This window comes from Oncorhynchus gorbuscha, linkage group LG24, assembly GCF_021184085.1.
Source record: "Oncorhynchus gorbuscha isolate QuinsamMale2020 ecotype Even-year linkage group LG24, OgorEven_v1.0, whole genome shotgun sequence".
Taxonomy (NCBI): Eukaryota; Metazoa; Chordata; class Actinopteri; order Salmoniformes; family Salmonidae; genus Oncorhynchus; species Oncorhynchus gorbuscha.
Genome location: NC_060196.1, coordinates 6243643 through 6263355, shown reverse-complemented (window position 1 = coordinate 6263355; position 19713 = coordinate 6243643). Strand labels below are relative to the sequence as shown.

The 19713-nt window shown below is 44.6% G+C and overlaps 1 protein-coding gene across 8 annotated transcripts in view; it reads left to right on the top strand.

Moving 5' to 3' along the window:
• The window catches only part of sh3gl2a (SH3 domain containing GRB2 like 2a, endophilin A1), a 62164-nt gene extending 43124 nt beyond the window's left edge, over window positions 1–19040 (top strand). The window contains exons 2-12 of one of the 8 annotated variants that reach the window (XM_046326799.1): window positions 2305–2373; window positions 4949–5021; window positions 5281–5424; window positions 6054–6187; window positions 10521–10679; window positions 12827–12930; window positions 13417–13529; window positions 13930–13944; window positions 14136–14147; window positions 14380–14391; window positions 15985–19040. In XM_046326799.1, coding sequence (XP_046182755.1) covers window positions 2305–2373; window positions 4949–5021; window positions 5281–5424; window positions 6054–6187; window positions 10521–10679; window positions 12827–12930; window positions 13417–13529; window positions 13930–13944; window positions 14136–14147; window positions 14380–14391; window positions 15985–16178 — 1029 coding nt within the window. In that variant the 3' untranslated portion in view covers window positions 16179–19040. Of the gene's footprint in view, window positions 1–2304; window positions 2374–4948; window positions 5022–5280; window positions 5425–6053; window positions 6188–10520; window positions 10680–12823; window positions 12931–13416; window positions 13530–13929; window positions 13945–14135; window positions 14148–14379; window positions 14392–15984 lie in introns of all 8 variants that reach the window. The other 7 variants (XM_046326798.1, XM_046326801.1, XM_046326800.1 and 4 more) reach the window with 7 other exon arrangements.
• The last annotated feature ends 673 nt before the right edge of the window (window positions 19041–19713 follow it).

Here is a 19713-nt window from a genome sequence, read left to right as displayed (position 1 = left end):
GAGGAAGGGGGAGAGGAAACGGGAGTGAGGAAGGGGGAGTGGAGGAAGGAGTGAGGAAGGGGGAGGGAGGAAGGAGTGAGGAAGGGGGAGTGGGGGAAGGAGTGAGGAAGGGGGAGTGGGGGAAGGAGTGAGGAAACAGGAGTGAGGAAGGGGGAGAGGAAACAGGAGTGAGGAAGGGGAGAGGAAACAGGAGTGAGGAAGGGGGAGAGGAAACAGGAGTGGGGGAAGGAGTGAGGAAGGGGGAGAGGAAATGGGAGTGGGGGAAGGGTGAGGAAGGGGAGAGGAAACGGGAGTGGGGGAAGGAGGAGGGAAGGGGGGAGAGGAGAGAGGAGACGAGTGGGGGAAGGAGTGAGGAAGGGGGAGTGGGGGAAGGAGTGAGGAAGGGGGAGAGGAAACGGGAGTGGGGGAGGGGGAGAGGAGACGAGTGGGGGAAGGAGTGAGGAAGGGGGAGAAACGGAAACGGGAGTGGGGAAGGGGAGAGGAAACGGGAGTGGGGGAAGGGGGAGAGGAGACGAGTGGGGGAAGGAGTGAGGAAGGGGAGAGGAAGGGGGAGAGGAAACAGGAGTGAGGAAGGGGGAGGAGACGAGTGGGGGAAGGAGTGAGGAAGGGGAGAGGAAACGGGAGTGGGGGAAGGAGTGAGGAAGGGGGAGAGGAGACGAGTGGGGGAAGGAGGAGGAAGGGGAGAGGAAACGGGAGTGGGGGAAGGAGTGAGGAAGGGGGAGAGGAGACGAGTGGGGGAAGGAGTGAGGAAGGGGAGAGGAAACGGGAGTGGGGGAAGGAGTGAGGAAGGGGAGAGGAGACGAGTGGGGGAAGGAGTGAGGAAGGGGGAGAGGAGACGAGTGGGGGAAGGAGTGAGGAAGCGGGAGAGGAAGGAGTGGGGGAAGGACTGAGGAAGGGGGGAGAGGAGGAGGAAATGGGGAAGGACTGAGGAAGGGGGAGGAGACGAGTGGGGGAAGGAGTGAGGAAGGGGGAGAACTGGAGTGGGGGAAGGGGGAGAGGAGACGAGTGGGGGAAGGAGTGAGGAGACGAGTGGGGGAAGGAGTGAGGAAGGGGGAGAGGAAATGGGAGTGAGGGAAGGAGTGGGAGGGAAATGGGAGTGAGGAAGGGAGTGAGGAAGGGGGAGTGGGGGAAGGGGGAGAGATTTGGGAGCAGGAGACACATAGCCAACGAGCCGAACCAGGCAGGTGCCTGTCTCCATGGCAACAACCGGCCACTGTTTCACGGAGGACTTAAAGATTTCTGTGTGATGTTAAGCAGAAACTGATGACAGGAGAAGGTCTTTGCTCACTTCCTCTGTCTCTGTGCATGTTCTCTGCATAGCAGGAGGAATTTAGTGTCGTTTTCACCATCTCCTCATGAGTAGGATAAAAGCTGATTTTTAGAGCCCTTGTGCCTACAATGAATTAGTTCCTTACTGAATACAAGTCATATCACCGTCTCTCTCTAGTAATCTTTCTATCTTGTTAGTCATTTTCCATCTCGTAGGAGCACTGCAAATTCCCACTCTCCCTAAACAAGCTTGCTCACAGCAATTGATCCTTCAGTCACAAAATTGACTTCTCCTTAATTCCCTCTCATCTCTCATCCTGCCCTCTGTGAGCTGCTCGTCTGGCCTGGATGTGTCAGATTGTAGGCCTCCTGGGCACCAGGTTATGTCACAGGCTGTGGTTGTGGTGACTGACTTTATATCACAAAGCCTTGAATCAGACCGCTCCTCTAACGAGATGGTCTTTTTGGTGTGTGGAACTGTAAACTGACAAGGTTAAACTGATATGTCTCTCTTTGTGGTGTCATTTTAATTAGAATATGAACAGGGGTCACAACCTTAGTGTTAGTGTACACTGATGACAGAGCAGACATGAGACAGCAACAACATGCAAGACACTGGCTCATGTAGACGCAACACAAAACAACAGGAGGGTAAATAACTGTAGCTAGGAGAACGATTTCTGTTCAAATAGTTCAATGTCTGGAATTTATTCACTGCATGTTTTGAGAGACTGGCTGATTACAAAGGTAGCTGAAAATGAATTGAATGTGCTTTTGTCCAGTTACTTGAATAGTAAAACTTGATTAATAATTACATTAGTTGTGAATTGAATTATACACCCTGGGGAGTTTTCCATTTCAGTGTCCAACGTGGAAGCTATATTGACTGAAATACAAATGAATTTGCCGTATATTCTGGTTTTGGAATCTTTGACATTTGATTCCACCTTTGTTACATTCACCTATCGTCTTTCTTGAGGTGCAGAAAGTTTTTAAATGATATTAACCTTGACATGTTTTTGTGTCTTCTTGCAGAGGGTGAGTGAGAAGGTTGGGGGAGCAGAGGGGACTAAACATGATGATGACTTCACTGAAATGGAGAAGGCAAGAATTCTCTCTTTCTATTTCTTTAAGAATCTTCTTTCTTTTTATCTAAGAATCCTCTTTCTAATTCTCTAAGAATCCTCTTTCTAATTCTCTAAGACTCCTCTTTCTAATTCTCTAAGACTCCTCTTTCTAATTCTCTAAGACTCCTCTTTCTAATTCTCTAAGACTCCTCTTTCTATTTCTCTAAGAATCCTCTTTCTATTTCTCTAAGAATCCTCTTTCTATTTCTCTAAGAGTCCTCTCTTTCTATTTCTCTAAGAGTCCTCTCTTTCTATTTCTCTAAGAGTCCTCTCTTTCTATTTCTCTAAGAGCCCTCTTTCTCTCTAAGAGCCCTCTCTTTCTATTTCTCTAAGAGCCCTCTCTTTCTATTTCTCTAAGAGCCCTCTCTTTCTATTTCTCCAAGAGCCCTCTCTTTCTATTTCTCCAAGAGTCCTCTCTTTCTATTTCTCTAAGAGTCCTCTCTTTCTATTTCTCTAAGAGTCCTCTCTTTCTATTTCTCCAAGAGTCCTCTCTTTCTATTTCTCCAAGAGTCCTCTCTTTCTATTTCTCCAAGAGTCCTCTCTTTCTATTTCTCTAAGAGTCCTCTCTTTCTATTTCTCTAAGAGCCCTCTCTTTCTATTTCTCTAAGAGCCCTCTCTTTCTATTTCTCTAAGAGCCCTCTCTTTCTATTTCTCTAAGAGCCCTCTCTTTCTATTTCTCTAAGAGCCCTCTCTTTCTATTTCTCCAAGAGCCCTCTCTATTCTAAGAGCCCTCTCTATTTCTCTAAGAGCCCTCTCTTTCTATTTCTCTAAGAGCCCTCTCTTTCTATTTCTCCAAGAGCCCTCTCTTTCTATTTCTCTAAGAGCCCTCTCTTTCTATTTCTCTAAGAGCCCTCTCTTTCTATTTCTCTAAGAGTCCTCTCTTTCTATTTCTCTAAGAGTCCTCTCTTCTTCTCCAAAAGTAAACAAGAGTTGTGATGAAGAGCCCTCTTTCTATTTCTCCAAGCCTTGTTTCATTTCTCTAAGAGTCCTCTCCTTCAATGTTACAATGTTGTCTCCCATTCCCAAGCCTTGTTCTATTTCTCCAAGATCCTCACCACTCCATTTTCTATTCACTCCAAGGGGTTATCCCCATAGTCCTATTGTATTTCATTGTGCGGTGCACTGCACATTTACTTTTTTTTCAATAAAAGAGAGACATTTATCTCAATTTAAATGCCTTGGAAAAATTCTTATGAAATTGCTTCTAGAAAGTGGGAAAATGAAGTGTGTGTGCATTGTGATTGGGGAGAGACCAAGCCAAAACCATCATTCTGTAGTGTAGTGTCTTATGGGGAGGCTCAGGAGTGTATAGCAGAGCCATGTATTTAAATATAGGGCTCTGGCGAATAGTAGTGTGAGGTCTGTGTTGAAGAAGGCAGAGACTGGCATATCTGACCAGCATCAAGTGGGAACACAAAAGCAATCTTCACCAGCTGTCAGCTTTGCATGTTGTCTCTCCCTCCACCTCCACACTACAGAGTACAGTCCCTTCATGTTCTGTCCAGGCATGTTGTCTCTCCCTCCACCTCCACACTACAGAGTACAGTCCCTTCATGTTCTGTCCAGGCATGTTGTCTCTCCCTCCACCTCCTGAGTGCAGTGTCCCTTCATGTTCACTACAGAGTACAGTCCCTTCATGTTCTGTCCAGGCATGTTGTCTCTCCCTCCACCTCCACACTACAGAGTACAGTCCCTTCATGTTCTGTCCAGGCATGTTGTCTCTCCCTCCACCTCCACACTACAGAGTACAGTCCCTTCATGTTCTGTCCAGGCATGTTGTCTCTCCCTCCACCTCCACACTACAGAGTACAGTCCCTTCATGTTCTGTCCAGGCATGTTGTCTCTCCCTCCACCTCCACACTACAGAGTACAGTCCCTTCATGTTCTGTCCAGGCATGTTGTCTCTCCCTCCACCTCCACACTACAGAGTACAGTCCCTTCATGTTCTGTCCAGGCATGTTGTCTCTCCCTCCACCTCCACACTACAGAGTACAGTCCCTTCATGTTCTGTCCAGGCATGTTGTCTCTCCCTCCACCTCCACACTACAGAGTACAGTCCCTTCATGTTCTGTCCAGGCATGTAGTCTCTCCCTCCACACTACAGAGTAAAGCCCCTTCATGTTCTGTCCAGGCATGTTGTCTCTCCCTCCACCTCCACACTACAGAGTACAGTCCCTTCATGTTCTGTCCAGGCATGTTGTCTCTCCCTCCACCTCCACACTACAGAGTACAGTCCCTTCATGTTCTGTCCAGGCGTGTTATCTCTCGCTCCACATTACAGGAACCAAAGCCTTCCTCCTCCTTCTGTGTTTTCTCTCATTCTCTCCATCTTTTCTCCTTCTTCTCTCTTCCTCCCCTACACCCCAGCTCTCTTCTGTCTTTCTGCCTCATTCTCCTGCTTCTCTCTCCTCCTCCCTCTCCTCTCTTTCTCTTTTCTGTCTTAATCTCTTTCTTCCCTCTCACCCACCCCTCTCTTTTCTGTCTCTGTCATAATCTCTCTCTCCTTTTTTAAATTAAAAAAATATATATCCCTCTCTCTGTGTGGGTTGTAGAAGGTGGACACCACCAGTAGGGCAGTGATGGACATTATGACCAAGACCACTGAGTATCTGCAGCCCAACCCAGGTGAGAGACACGTACCATGGCTGGTCTCAGATGGCACCCTATCCCCTATATAGTGCACTACATTTGACCTGAGCCCTATGGACCCTGCTGAAAATAAATGCACTGTGTTTTGGTCAACCCTTTTTATAGATTATTTCATTTTATAAACTATACGCATGACAATACACCATAATCAAGCACATGTTTAAAGAGTCAACTTGTACGGCAAGTTTGATTTAATTGATTGAGTGATTCATGAATGAATTGTTTGCATGTACAGCCTCCCGAGCCAAGATGACCATGATCAACTCCATGTCTAAGATGCGTGGCCAGGAGAAGGGTCTGGGCTACATCCAGACCGAGACCGTCCTGGGAGAGTCCATGCAGAAGTTTGGCAGGGAGCTCGGGGAAGAGTCCAACTTTGGTAAGTCACTATGGCCATACTTCTAAATAGTAGGCTTTTGGGTATAAATGTAACATTGTATAGGATGTGACATTTCTAAAGTGTTGTATGTTTTAAATGCCAGGATGTTATACTCATGTAGTCTTTTCATCAAGTAGAATTGGCTGCACACTATTGAGGAGAATCATCTTTTTGCTCTTGTTTGAACATGTTTGACAACAGCTCATAATCAGAATAGGGGACTCGCTCTACAAAAAATGTACGAATGACGGGGAACAAACGCGATTGCGCATTTGATGATGCCTTCTCAGTATGGATGAGTAGTATGTTGAAATGATAATGGTTGCTTACTGCATACCTATCTACTAAACAGTATGTTCTAAACAGTATGTAGTACTATTAGTACCCAGTATGTAGTTTTAGTTAGTAGTAGGCCAGACTGATTTCGATCACCGCCATTGTCTATTTATAATGGTGCTGATTGCTAGACTGACCCCAGATTTGTTTGTGTGGCCTTGCCGACTCATAAGACCAAACAAACAATGGAGCGGGTTAGCTTAGCGCTCATAAACAACATTGATGTGCTCCTCAACTTGTCTGAAGGAGATGGAGGAGTACATGTTGTTATATTATGCCCCTGTGTGTTCCAGGCCTGGCTCTGATCGATGCTGGGGAGTCCATGCGTGAGCTGGGGGAGGTGAAGGACGCTCTAGACATGGAGGTCAAGCAGAACTTCCTGGACCCGCTGCAGACCCTCCACGACAAAGACCTCAAGGAGATTGCGGTGAGACTGGATTTATTCATTTTATTTGATATTTTATGCAACATTGAGACCCAGACTGGGGGAAAGTAAGGCCGTCTGGTAATACAACATGCACAGAAACTATGGGCTACTACACCACTATTTAACATTGCTGCATGTCAGCTGCGAATTGACTGGAAACCGGGTGGTTTACCCTCCAAATTGCTTTGTGGTTTGAGGAGAACACTTACATTTTGTCAAGACGTAGAGATGAGTGGCCGAAACCGAGGTGCCATTACAATACACACAGGTGTTTTTGTAACAGATGTCTCTTTCAATTCATCAAATTGCGGGTGCACAGAGCACTGTTGGGGTTTGGACGAATGTGTGCAGGTAGGCTTCAGGAGCGCCTTGGTTAAGTGATTGTTTGACAATCAGATGAAAACATCATGACTGGTTGTGTTTATGCCACAATTAGAAGGCATAGGCATGTCCATAAGGCTGGGGAAGCTGGGGAAGCTTTCCTAAAGTACATTTGAAGTAGCTTCTTTTTTCTTTTTAACTGTAGATTGTTTGAAATCACATAGCCCACAGTCGAAGGGCCCGCAATTTGGGCAAATACCAAATAGATGATTGTTGAGTTGCGACTATCAGTGAGAAGAAGAGAGACCCAGCCAGGCATATCACAATATTTAAAAATACAATTGCAGAAAACCTGTTTGGAAAGCAAATGGCTATTGCTGTAAAGAGATGACAATGAAGATACTCACCTGTCTTTTAGTGATCAAAATTCATAACTTAATTGAGTGAACAGTAGTGAGAACATCAGCCATATCCCCAGTGAGTGTGCATATTCACAGTCTTTGTCATTGGGTCAGTACCACTTTCTTTTGTTTGTTTTTGGACAAACATTTCCTCCTTCAGGTTGTATTTGTGTCTCCCCTTCCCATAGGCCGATTAGATGGATCAGACAACATCGTTTTTATTGATATGTTTGTCAGTGTCAGCAGAGTAGGCTACCCTGCAATTTATGTAGTATAGGTGTCTTGTACCGGTAAGAAATTAAGTCTACTTTCACCCCTGGACCCAGGTCTCTTTTTTGAGTGAGTACTGCATTAAAAAAAATCCCTACATACAAAATACAAGGATAACAAGAACAGTGCACTCACATGACATCACAAGACAGACATAATAACAAAACTGCAAAACAGACTTAAAACACAATAACATCATAGCAAGCTAGACACACCACCCTAATAAAAACACGGCAAGCTAGACACACCACCCTAATAAAAACACGGCAAGCTAGACACACCACCCTAATAAAAACACGGCAAGCTAGACACACCACCCTAATAACAACACGGCAAGCTAGACACACCACCCTAATAACAACACGGCAAGCTAGACACACCACCCTAATAACAACACGGCAAGCTAGACACACCACCCTAATAACAACACGGCAAGCTAGACACACCACCCTAATAACAACACGGCAAGCTAGACACACCACCCTAATAACAACACGGAAAGCTAGACACACCACCCTAATAACAACACGGCAAGCTAGACACACAACCCCAATAACAACACGGCAAGCTAGACACACCACCACCCTAATAACAAGACGGCAAGCTAGACATAACATGGTAAGCTAGACTGATGTACCGTTAATTTTCTATGTCATTAATGAGACACATTGAAAGTAATTGCATACATTACAACATACAACTCAAAGCCTAGTCACGTTGAAAGCAGACCAGGAAAATGTTAATTTAAAAAATGTAACGTTAATGCCAACGTTGCACCTTTATATGCACATAAATAAGTGGAGTAACAATCACTTCATCTAGACATAGACATCAGTTGGATAACTCCTAATGCTCAGTCAATGTTTACTGCCCTGGAGGGAGAGGCAGCATGTTTACTCTACTCTCTCGTTGGAGTTGCCCAATACAATTACATTCGTCTCCCTGCCAGACCACAGAATCAATACTCAGCTGGTAAAGTTTAGATTCTCGGAGAGCTTCATTTAGACTTTTTTGTTCTAAGGGCAGAGGGTAAATCAACTCTGGCGTACTAAAAGTTTATAATTAACTCTGAATAATCTGAAGGTGTCTGATACGGGTAAGCATTGGTGATGGCACCACCTTCAGATTATTTCGGAAAAACTGGCCATGACTCCATTTTGTTGCTCCCAGCCTATAGACAGAAACTAAAACAAGAAGCTCCCGCGCTCAGGTCTGTTCAACGCTGGTCCGACCAATCTGATTCCACGCTTCAAGATTGCTTCCATCACGTGGACTGGGATATGTTCCGCATTGCTTCAAACAACATTGACGAATACGCTGATTCGGTGAGCGAGTTCATTAGAAAGTGCATCGACGATGTCGTACCCAAAGCAACTATTAAAACATTCAGAAACCGTGGATTGATGGCAATATTCGCGCGAAACTGAAAGCTCGAACCACTGCTTTTAATCCGGGCAAGGTCACCGGAAACATGACCGAATACAAACAGTGGAGCTATTCCCTCCGGAAGGTAATCAAACAAGCTAAGCGTCAGTATAGAGACAAAGTGGAGTCGCAATTCAACGGCTCAGACACGAGGTATGTGGCAGGGTCTACAGTCAATCACGGATTACAAAAAGAAAACCAGCCCCGTCGCAGACCAGGATGTCTTGCTCCCAGACGGACTAAACAATTTCTTTGCTCGCTTTGAGGACAATACAGTGCCACTGACACGGCCCGCTACCAAAACCGGCGGACTGTCCTTCACTGCAGCCGACGTGAGTAAAACATTTAAACGTGTTAAACCTCGCAAGTCTGCAGGCCCAGACGGCATCCCCAGCCGCGTTCTCAGAGCATGCGCAGACCAGCTGGCTGGTGTGTTTACGGACATATTCAATCAATCCTTATCCCAGTCTTCTGTTCCCACATTGTTCCTGTTCCCAAGAAAGCTAAGGTAACTGAGCTAAACTACTATCGCCCCGTAGCACTCACTTCCGTCATCATGAAGGGCTTTGAGAGACTAGTCAAGGACCATATCACCTCCACCCTACCTGACATCCTAGACCCACTCCAATTTGCTTACCGCCCCAATAGGTCCACAGACAACGCAATCGCAACCACACTGCACACTGCCCTAACCTATCTGGACAAGAGGAATACCTATGTGAGAATGCTGTTCATCGACTACAGCTCAGCATTCAACACCGTAGTACCCTCCAAACTCATCATCAAGCTCGAGACCCTGGGTCGCAACAACCGCCCTGTGCAACTGGGTACTGGACTTTCTGACGGGCCTCCCCCAGGTGGTGAGGGTAGGTAACAACATCTCCATCCCGCTGATCCTCAACACTGGGGCCCCACAAGGGTGCGTTCTGAGCCCTCTCCTGTACTCCCTGTTCACCCACGACTGCGTGGTCACGCACACCTCCAACTCAATCATCAAATTTGCAGATGTGGTATGCTTGATTACCAACAACGACGTGACGGCCTACAGGGAGGAGGTGACGGCCCTCTGTGTGTGGTGTCAGGAAAATAACCTCACACTCAATGTCAACAAAACAAAGGAGATGATCGTGGACTTCAGGAAACAGCAGAGGGAGCACCCCCCACCCATCCACATCGACGGGACAGGAGTGGAGAGGGTAGTAAGTTTTAAGTTCCTCGGCGTACACATCACGGACAAACTGAATTGGTCCACTCACACAGACAGTGTGGTGAAGGCGCAACAGCGCCTCTTCAACTTCAGGAGGCTGAAGAAATTTGGCTTGTCACCAAAAGCACTCACAAACTTTTACAGATGCACAATGTATCACTAGCCACTTTAAACAATGGCACTTTTATATGTTTACATACCCTACATTACTCATCTCATATGTATATACTGTACTCTATACCATCTACTGCATCTTGCCTATGCCATTCTGTACCATCACTCATTCATATATCTTTATGTACATATTCTTCATTCCTTTACACCTGGGTGTATAAGGTAGTTGTTGTGAAATTGTTAAGTTAGATTACTCGTTGGTTATTACTGCATTGTTGGAACTAGAAGCACAAGCATTTCACTACACTCGCATTAACATCTGCTAACCATGTGTATGTGACAAATAAAATTGGATTTGATCTGATGTGGCCGGGAGCTCCGGTCATGTTGCTGGCATATGCCTGTCCAATCTGAGGTCAGGGGTTGTTTCAGGACTGGGCCATGAGTTGAACTGGGCCAAGCTGAGCTGGACCAGCACAGTACGGTTTGGGTTGGCACGAAAAGGATGAAGTTGTCTAACCATTTGGAGTGATCCCTGTCTAACCTGCCACTCTTATCACCCTTTCTTCCTTCCTTTTCCTTTCTCTCCTCGCAGCATCACCTGAAGAAACTGGAAGGCCGCCGTCTGGACTTCGACTACAAGAAGAAGCGTCAGGGCAAGGTGACAGACGACGAGATCAAACAGGCTCTGGAGAAGTTTGACGATACCAAGGAGATCGCTGAGCTCAGCATGTTCAACCTGTTGGAGAGTGATGTAAGGAATATGTTTCTACCGTTACACACACACACTGTGTGTGTGTGTGTGTGTGTGTGTGTGTGTGTGTGTGTGTGTGTGTGTGTGTGTGTGTGTGTGTGTGTGTGTGTGTGTGTGTGTGTGTGTGTGTGTGTGTGTGTGTGTGTGTGTGTGTGTGTGTGTGTGTGTGTGTGTGTGTGATGACCCACCATTGACACATGAGCACCATGTTTTCCTCCTGTACTGTAGGTTAAGTGTGAAGTGGTGAACTAATTAATAAATGGAAGTATACTGTTTACCTGTGGGTCTAAGCACTAAATATCTATATTGCTAGTAGTGTAGTAAGCAGTAGTAGTAAGTAGTAAGCAAAAGTAGCAGTAGTAGTAAACAGCAGTGGTAGTAGCAGCAGGTAATAGTAGCAGCAGGTAATAGTAGCAGCAGGTAATAGTAGCAGCAGGTAATAGTAGCAGCAGGTAATAGTAGCAGCAGGTAGTAGTAGCAGCAGGTAGTAGTAGCAGCAGGTAGTAGTAGCAGCAGGTAGTAGTAATAGTAGCAGCAGGTAATAGTAGCAGCAGGTAGTAGCAGCAGGTAATAGTAGCAGCAGGTAATAGTAGCAGCAGGTAATAGTAGCAGCAGGTAATAGCAGCAGGTAATAGTAGCAGCAGGTAATAGTAGCAGCAGGTAATAGTAGCAGCAGGTAATAGTAGCAGCAGGTAGCAGCAGGTAGTAGCAGCAGGTAATAGTAGCAGCAGGTAGCAGCAGGTAATAGTAGCAGCAGGTAGCAGCAGGTAATAGTAGCAGCAGGTAGCAGCAGGTAATAGTAGCAGCAGGTAATAGTAGCAGCAGGTAATAGTAGCAGCAGGTAATAGTAGCAGCAGGTAATAGTAGCAGCAGGTAGTAGTAGCAGCAGGTAGCAGCAGCAGCAGGTAATAGTAGCAGCAGGTAATAGTAGCAGCAGGTAGCAGCAGCAGCAGGTAATAGTAGCAGCAGGTAGCAGCAGGTAATAGTAGCAGCAGGTAGCAACAGGTAATAGTAGCAGCAGGTAGCAGCAGGTAATAGTAGCAGCAGGTAATAGTAGCAGCAGGTAATAGTAGCAGCAGGTAATAGTAGCAGCAGGTAATAGTAGCAGTAATAGTAGCAGCAGTAGTAGTAGCAGCAGCAGTGGTAGTAGTAGTCATCATGTCTTTTTACTGCATTTTCTGTCCATCACTGAGCACATGTTTGATGTTCAATAGTTGTTGTTGTTTCTCAGCAAACTGTGTCTGTCTATTCTCTAGTCTCTGTCCTCTTCTCTCCCTCTCAGTCTCTAGTCCAAGTCACCTCCCCCTCTGGCCAGCTGCAACCACGGCAACAGAGGGGGTCATGATTCAAAGCTCGTGTTCTACCTCTTGTCAAGGCATCACAGGCTGACTTTGACTCACTGTGTATTGTCTGCATGTAACGTTGTGTTGTGTGGACTGGAGGTTCTCATCAAGGCAGTATCAGGGAACCTAGAGCCTCAGATATCAGATGAACAGGACTTCTATAGAGATATAAATAATTGTAATAACAGTTGAGCTCTACGTTCTATAATGGCTCCTCCACCCATCTATCGATCCATCCAGTCTTTCTTGACCTTGTGTTGTCATATCAAAGTACCTGTACGTTAACCAGTTGTCCTGAACCGGCTCGTAGCCCGTAACAAAAAGGTAGAGAACATGGAGATCAAGGAATAGCAAAAATATGTTGATTAACTAAAGTAAACTAAACAAGTAACAATGGTGTGTGTAGTCAGTAGTGTGAGTGTGGTTGTGTGCATAAATGTGATAATGAGGGGTGTTGAAAGGTGCCAAAGCAAACAAACAAAACAGCCACAAAAATACCACACCCAACAGTGTGTCTGCATGGGGAGAGTCTCCCCAATGAATGGGGGAAAGGTGTATTTATCCTGGGACACACCGGAGCCCACCGACATCCTAATAAGGAAAACAAGAGCAAAAAGAAAGAATTCGGCAGACCGAGTGGGAGGGTCGTCACACAGTAAGGCGGATGTGTAGACCTCGCAGTATCACACTGTAGTTTCTGTATGTTAGCCAGACCAGTGAGTCCGGATGTATACTGTAGGACTTGGGCCACGCCGCCCATATGTAACAGTCGTCCCGTTGGGCCTTTTGTGTTTGCGTCAGCAGATTGAACAGGTGAGCCAGCTAGCCGCGCTGGTCCAAGCCCAGGTGGAGTACCATCGTCAGTGTGCTGAGATCCTCACCCAGCTGCAGTCCAAGATGGAGGACCGGTCAGTATTTATAATAATATATATATCATTATATATCATTATAATCTGTGTCTCCATGACCGGTCAGTACCGGCTGGAGGTACGGATAATTTTTGCGAAATTACTGAAATATACCCAAAGTTCACAGGTTTTTATTTTTGAAAACATGGTTGGAGAAAAACCTGGGAATGTTGGGAAAGTTTCCGGAATTTTCGCAACCCTAGTAGAGAGTACGGGGGCAATACCATACCATACGAATCGTCTTCGGATCAAGAATCGAAACCGCCTCATTACTCCTTTCCTGAATTCTCTGAATTCGCCAGAAGTGAGATGGAATTGATCCCAATAACCCTTGACCCCAAACCTTAGGTATGCCGCAGAAATAGAATGAATAGATTCTATTCATTCTTTCAACGAGCGACGCGGCAGGGGGTGGGGGGGGATGGGGGATTGGGATCAGCACCCTCTTCACTATATGGGCTTGTTTCTGCAATGTATTATCCATAGGATAAGGGATTCCTCCAACAAGCCCAAGAAAGAGTTCATACCTAAGCCGCGGCAGTCCTTGGACCTCTCTAGTGAAAACCACAATGGAGCCATACAAGGATCCAGGTCCCCAGGTGAGACTCTCCACTCCTACCATGAAACCTGACATCTCTCTCTCTCTCTCTCTCTCTCTCTCTACATCACTAGGTGTTATGAAATGGAATGTTATGTAGTATTTTTAAACTGTATGTAACTGTCTTATGTTGCTGGACCCCAGGAAGAGTAGCTGCTGCCTTGGCAGGAACTAATGGGGGATCCATAATAAATACAAATACAATCCATCCCTCTCTCTCTCCATCACTATCAACATCTCTCTCTTCTCTCTCTTTTCCTTATGTCTATTTCTGTCTCTCTGTCTGTGTCTTCCCATCGTCTATCTATCTCCCCGTCTCTACGTTCATCCACTTATCAGGCAAATGGAAATATATACCTGTCTACTCTATCTTCTCTTTTCCTTTCTGTTATTCCATCCAGCAACAAGGTCTCCAGGTGAGCTAAGTCATCTGTCTGTCCATCTATCTGGCTGGCTGGCTGATCATCTTATCTTCATATCTCGTCATCTCTCCATAGTTTCATTTCTCCATCTCTCCATCCATCCACTTCCAAATGCTATAAATCACTAATGTCTTAGTTCTACCTGTGTGGCTTGCTTTGCGTTTGGATTTCTCTCCTCTTTGCAGCAAGGTCTCCAGGTAAACCAAGAGTGAACCCTAGAGAGGGACCATAATATCACTCTGTCTATTTCTATCACTGTCTTTCTATCTGCGTCCGTCCGTCTCCGTCCATCTGTTTGGTGATTGTCCATCTGTTCACTGCCATAACCCACCCATCCATCCATTTATACAACTATGTCAATTGCAGTTTAACATAAATACCTCTTCTCTTTCTCCCACATTTGCTCTCTCTCTTTCTTCCTCTTTGCAGCAAGGTCTCCAGGTGAGCCTAGAGTGAATTCTGGAGAGATACGACAGAATATCTCTACTTTATCACTCTGTCTGTGTGTCCATATGAACGGTCTGTCTCTTGCTCTTTCTTGGACTGTCTATCTGGCTCCAGTCTGTTTCCTGATTTCTCTCCTGTCTCTCTCTCTGTTTGTATTCCAAGGTTTTGTTGTCAGTATTCCGGTCTTTGTTTCTCTCCATCTGCCTTTCTGTCTGTGCGTTTGTCTTTTCGATTTGTTTATCAATCAATTGACAACACAAACCAACATTTTTACGTCTTTCTCTCCTCTGATTGGCCTTGTCTCCCTTTGTCTGTCTTTCTGTCTGTTAGTGTTGCACGATATACCGAAACTTCAATACTTTATCCATACTAGAACATGACAAACGGTTCCATATTTGCATAGAAGTGGCTTCTTTGATGAAAATTTGCTCTCTCTTTAACCAGTAATGATGTCGTTCACGAGGCAAAAAAAACTAAGTCAAATTGATTGTATAATTGATCCATTAATGGATACATGGCTGTCTCTGAAAATTGTTAACTTAAAACAGTTAGAATGTAATGATATTGAACTCAAACGATGCCCAACAATTGAACAGATCAGTAGCATCGTTTATCTGTTTGGATCAAGTGCCATTCTGTGGCTTTGGCTAATATACCTTCTTTCTTTGCCATGGTATCATTTTGATATCGAGTATTGTGATGGTATTGAGTTTTCGTGATACAGTACTAAACCTGGTATCGATGTCAACATTCTGGTATCGTGACAACACTACTGTTCAATATGTCTATCAATCGATCACCTAAATACACATTCATTTTTATGCATTCCTCACTTCTTTACCTTGTCTCCCCCTCCCTCTCTTTCTTCCTCCTCCGTCTGCCCTCCATCCCCCCTTTCAGCAAGGTCTCCAGGTAAGCGCTTTACTCCAGAGATAATCTTTCTTTTACTATAGGAATAACCCTAACTCCTATTTAAGACTAATTTTCGCTTAGTTGAATTAACTTCATTTTCGCTCATCCATTAATGTCAATTGGAGTCTAAGTGAAGATTTGACCTTGTGGAAGTTAGGATTCACCCCCATCTTTCTGTCTATACCATTGACCTCTCCAGCCACACACTATAACTCTGCTTTCTCTTCTCTCCTTCTATCCCTTTCTATCGGTCCACCGCTCAATCTCTCTCTCTTTCACACTCTCCTTTCACACTCTCCCATCCCTCCCCTTTCTTTCTCTCTCTCTCTCCCATCTCTCCATCCATCTCTCTCTCTCTCTCTCTCTTTCACACTCTCCCCATCCCTCCTCCTTTCTTTCTCTCTCTCTCCCCATCTCTCCATCCATCTCTCTCTCTCTCTCTCTCTTTCACACTCTCCCCATCCCTCCTCCTTTCTTTCTCTCTCTCTCTCTCTTTCCCATCTCTCCCCATCCCTCCTCCTTTCTTTCTCTCTCTCTCTCTTTCACACTCTCCCCATCCCTCCTCCTTTCTTTCTCTCTCTCTCTCTCTCTCTCTCTCTCTCTCCCCATCCCTCCTCCTTTCTTTCTCTCTCTCTCCCCATCTCTCCATCCATCGCTCTCTCTCTCTCATTCCAGCTCCCCTAGACCAGCCATCCTGCAGGGCGCTGTACGACTTTGACCCCGAGAACGAGGGCGAGCTGGGCTTCAAGGAGGGGGACATCATCACTCTCACCAACAAGATCGACGACAACTGGTACGAGGGCATGATCCACGGCAGCTCTGGATTCTTCCCCGTCAACTACGTGGATATCCTGGTGCCCCTGCCCTAAAGTCGTTGCCACGGCAACGGCGAATCAGCAGCAGCAGTTTTCCCAGGCGACAAATCTTAATCCCTGCATCCCCAGCTACCGCCACCCCAAAACATTCCCGGAAACCCTCCCTTTCACTCCGCTAAAAAGGAGATCTAACTACAATGAAGATATGACGACGAAATCGGCTGTGGCAAGATCAACAACAGCATGGTGTCACGCCAACGAGTGCTAACGAAACAGACTTTTGAAAAAAAATATGAAAAATAAGCAATGATGCCGTTTTGAATGCCATCGTGGACATTTACCATCAAACCAATAAAATGCTATGGTTGTTTTTTCTTTTGTTTCCAAAAAGAGTGTTTCTCGGTTTTGTCCTCAAGTTTTTTTTTCCTTCAGGAGCTTCTACAGTTCCTCAATCCTTGTCTTTCCTGGCTTCATCTAGGTTTACATTGTCTGTGTGTCTTTCAAAATGGCCGTTACTATCCTTCTCTGTACTTTGTGGGAACTTCTAGACTAGCATAATTTCATCATCGTCACATATTGTAGGCTACTATTTCTGGGCGGTTATCTGGTCCGTTAGATCACGTTTAGGTCATGTTTCACACTTTGTTAGACACTGTAGGTCAGGCATGTTTTAGTGTTTTATCTTATCAGATTTACTTCTTCTAAGTACGTTCAAGCTAAATATATGTTTTTCCCGTTTGAAAAGGGTAGCCTTCTGTTTGCATGCATGGATTGTTTCCTAGAGAGACCGTGTCCATTTCATGCTAAACAACAGATGTATGTTTATGACGGAGGGGATATCGTTTGATGTGTCTTTTCATACAGACCTAAACTGAGAGTGAGGTATGTAAGGATTCAGTGTGATTTAATCAAGGCACCATAGTTAGACCAAACTGGCCACCTATGCAGGAGGGTAGGCCTACAGCAGGGCTGAGTGGTGTCAATGGAAAATCTACTCGCTTTTCTATCTGAGGGTGTAGTTCGTTTGCGATCTACATTGTTTTGTTGCCATTCTATATCACACAAGTCCTCTGTGTGATTTAGGTATGCCTCATGATTACATCTAGTGTATTTGAGTCAATGGTTATAAATTGGCGATGAATATTTACGGAAACAAAAGACTAAATTGTGTAGTTCAATTGTTTTCTAAGTGGCGTATAAGCAAAAACTGGAACCGTTTCCATAATATGAAATCATGTTTAAAAGATCTTCTCAGTGTGTATTTTACCAATGACGTGGAAATATTTGTGAAAATGGTTGCTGTATTGTGCTATTTCATATAGGAGTTGACTGCTTATCGGATTTAGCCTTATTTTCTTCAACCGTTGGCGAAGTTGTTTTCACTGTATCAGAATGTCCTTTAGTCAGATAAACAAATAACACTATATTGAAGACTATACGTCATGGAGTCTGATAGGACTAGCTTTAGCTGATCATGCTCACAGACAAATACTGTATTACGAGGCCAATGGAATACACAAGCAACGCTGTCTCAATCAGAAAAGGGAACATTTTATCAAAAGTGAACACGGTACCAGATTTAATTCAAGGATACTAACGTCAATAACCAGATGCAAATTCCCCGACCCCTTTGTATCTTACACTTTGTCTAAATGTTGTCAGGCAAATCTAGGCAACTTCTCTCTGTCAGGAGTCTCGGTCTGAAATAACCCATTCATATGGTATGTGTTGCTCTTACTGGTCCATACTGTATTTCTGTTTACTGGAGGTTCTGGGGATCCCTGTCCCTTGTTGATTGTCCTTCCCTTGTCATATCCCAGGAATGAATGGCCGCACTTGTAACAATACACATTATAAGGTACCAAAGCAACAGACTGTTGCATATAACAATAATCATCATTTGGTGGGAACAAGTGTGTATTAATATGAATGTGTGAGTTGGAAATGTGTTTTTTGCGTATCCCACTCTCCCTGAAACGCCCTGGGAGAGCGGGGTCACGGCCAGAGTCTACTAAAGCAATTGGATACTACTGTACACTCCAAACTCTAGCCTCTGGATCTATCTAGGTTTGCTCCAGCATTTTGAGGACTTCATTCTCAGTGGTTTTCCCTTCTGCAAATCCAATGTGAAACTGTATGTGTGTAACAGACAGGGCAATAAGTGTTTCACCCATTTCTCATTGTTGTGTGACTGGGTGGGTGTGGTTTGGTTGGGCCGAGGTTGGTATGTGTTTTGTGAAGGGAGAAGGGGTTGTATGCGCCACGGGTGGTTTGGTCTACTGTGGTTTGTATCTATGAAGTGTACATTTTCTATTTTTTCTGTCAGTATTATTTTTCCTTCATTGAAATCCTCCCGGATGTCTATTTGATAAAGGACCGATACAGTATAGCGCAATGATACTATTGATGAAGCTGAACCGACCGAAAACCCATCTATAGTGTTCTTTTTTTTTTTAAAGGGAAGCGCAACTTGAAACGGTCTCGTTTGTTGGCAGAATAAGCAGATTCAGATTGGAACTGGCTGTGCGTTCAAGTTTTTTAAAAGGCTATATATTTCCTTCATTTTCTTTTCTCTATCTTTTTTTTAAACAATTATCGTGTGTATCTTTGCCCTCAATGAGGACTGTACAGCTTTTCAGTGATTTGTTTTCACCGTGTGTGTGTGTGTAGTAGCGCATCTACGGTATCGTATTTTATTTTTGTAACTGTGATAAAGTATATGCATATATATACAGTAATTATATAGAACTATTGTGATTCGAGGGATTGTTTGTGCTGCACACAATTGTCGTTTTTGGATTCTTTGTTTGTTTTGGTTTCATCCCTTGCACCGGATTACAAGACAATATGCTTGATGTTAAAAATGACTAAAATATCTCAATGTAATTTATTCAAATAAACAACAAGGTTAGAGTTGTTTGTTGTTGTTGTCTCTCTGTTGAGAAGGAGAAGTTGGTCTGGAAGGAACGTCTCTTTCTACAGAAGATCTGAAGGATATTCTCTTCCAATGCGTTTTGAGAAGGCGGCAAGGAGAGAGGATCAATGTAAGACCTTGAAAGGTCAATAACAATTGCAATCTCCACCATTGCCGCCAGGTGGTGCGGTGATGGTCCAGTCCTGGGGAAAGCGTCAAGAAGAGGATATAGCTGTGGCCAAGGCCTCACACATACTTTAACAGCTGATTACCACTAGATGGTGCAGACAACCATCAAAATGATGCACAAATTTGACTTATGGCGTTATTGTGCGTGTGTGAGCGTAAAAAGTGGGTGGCGACATGGTGGAGTAAAGCTGTTACAGTATAGGCAGGGATGGGCAAAAAAAAATACAAAATACCATAAAGTTCAATGTATCAACATAAACTACAAAATACTTGTATTTTGAAATCTATTTAATTAAAATACATATTTTAAAATACAGAAATAGATTTGCAAGTAGCTGGCCCGAACAGTATCAACAGTCTCAGTAACGGTCAAAGAAACGTTTAACTCACTATGACTGTGATGTTAGCTACCTTAATGCCCTGACTGTGATGTTATCTACCTTAATGCCCTGACTGTGATGTTATCTACCTTAATGCCCTGACTGT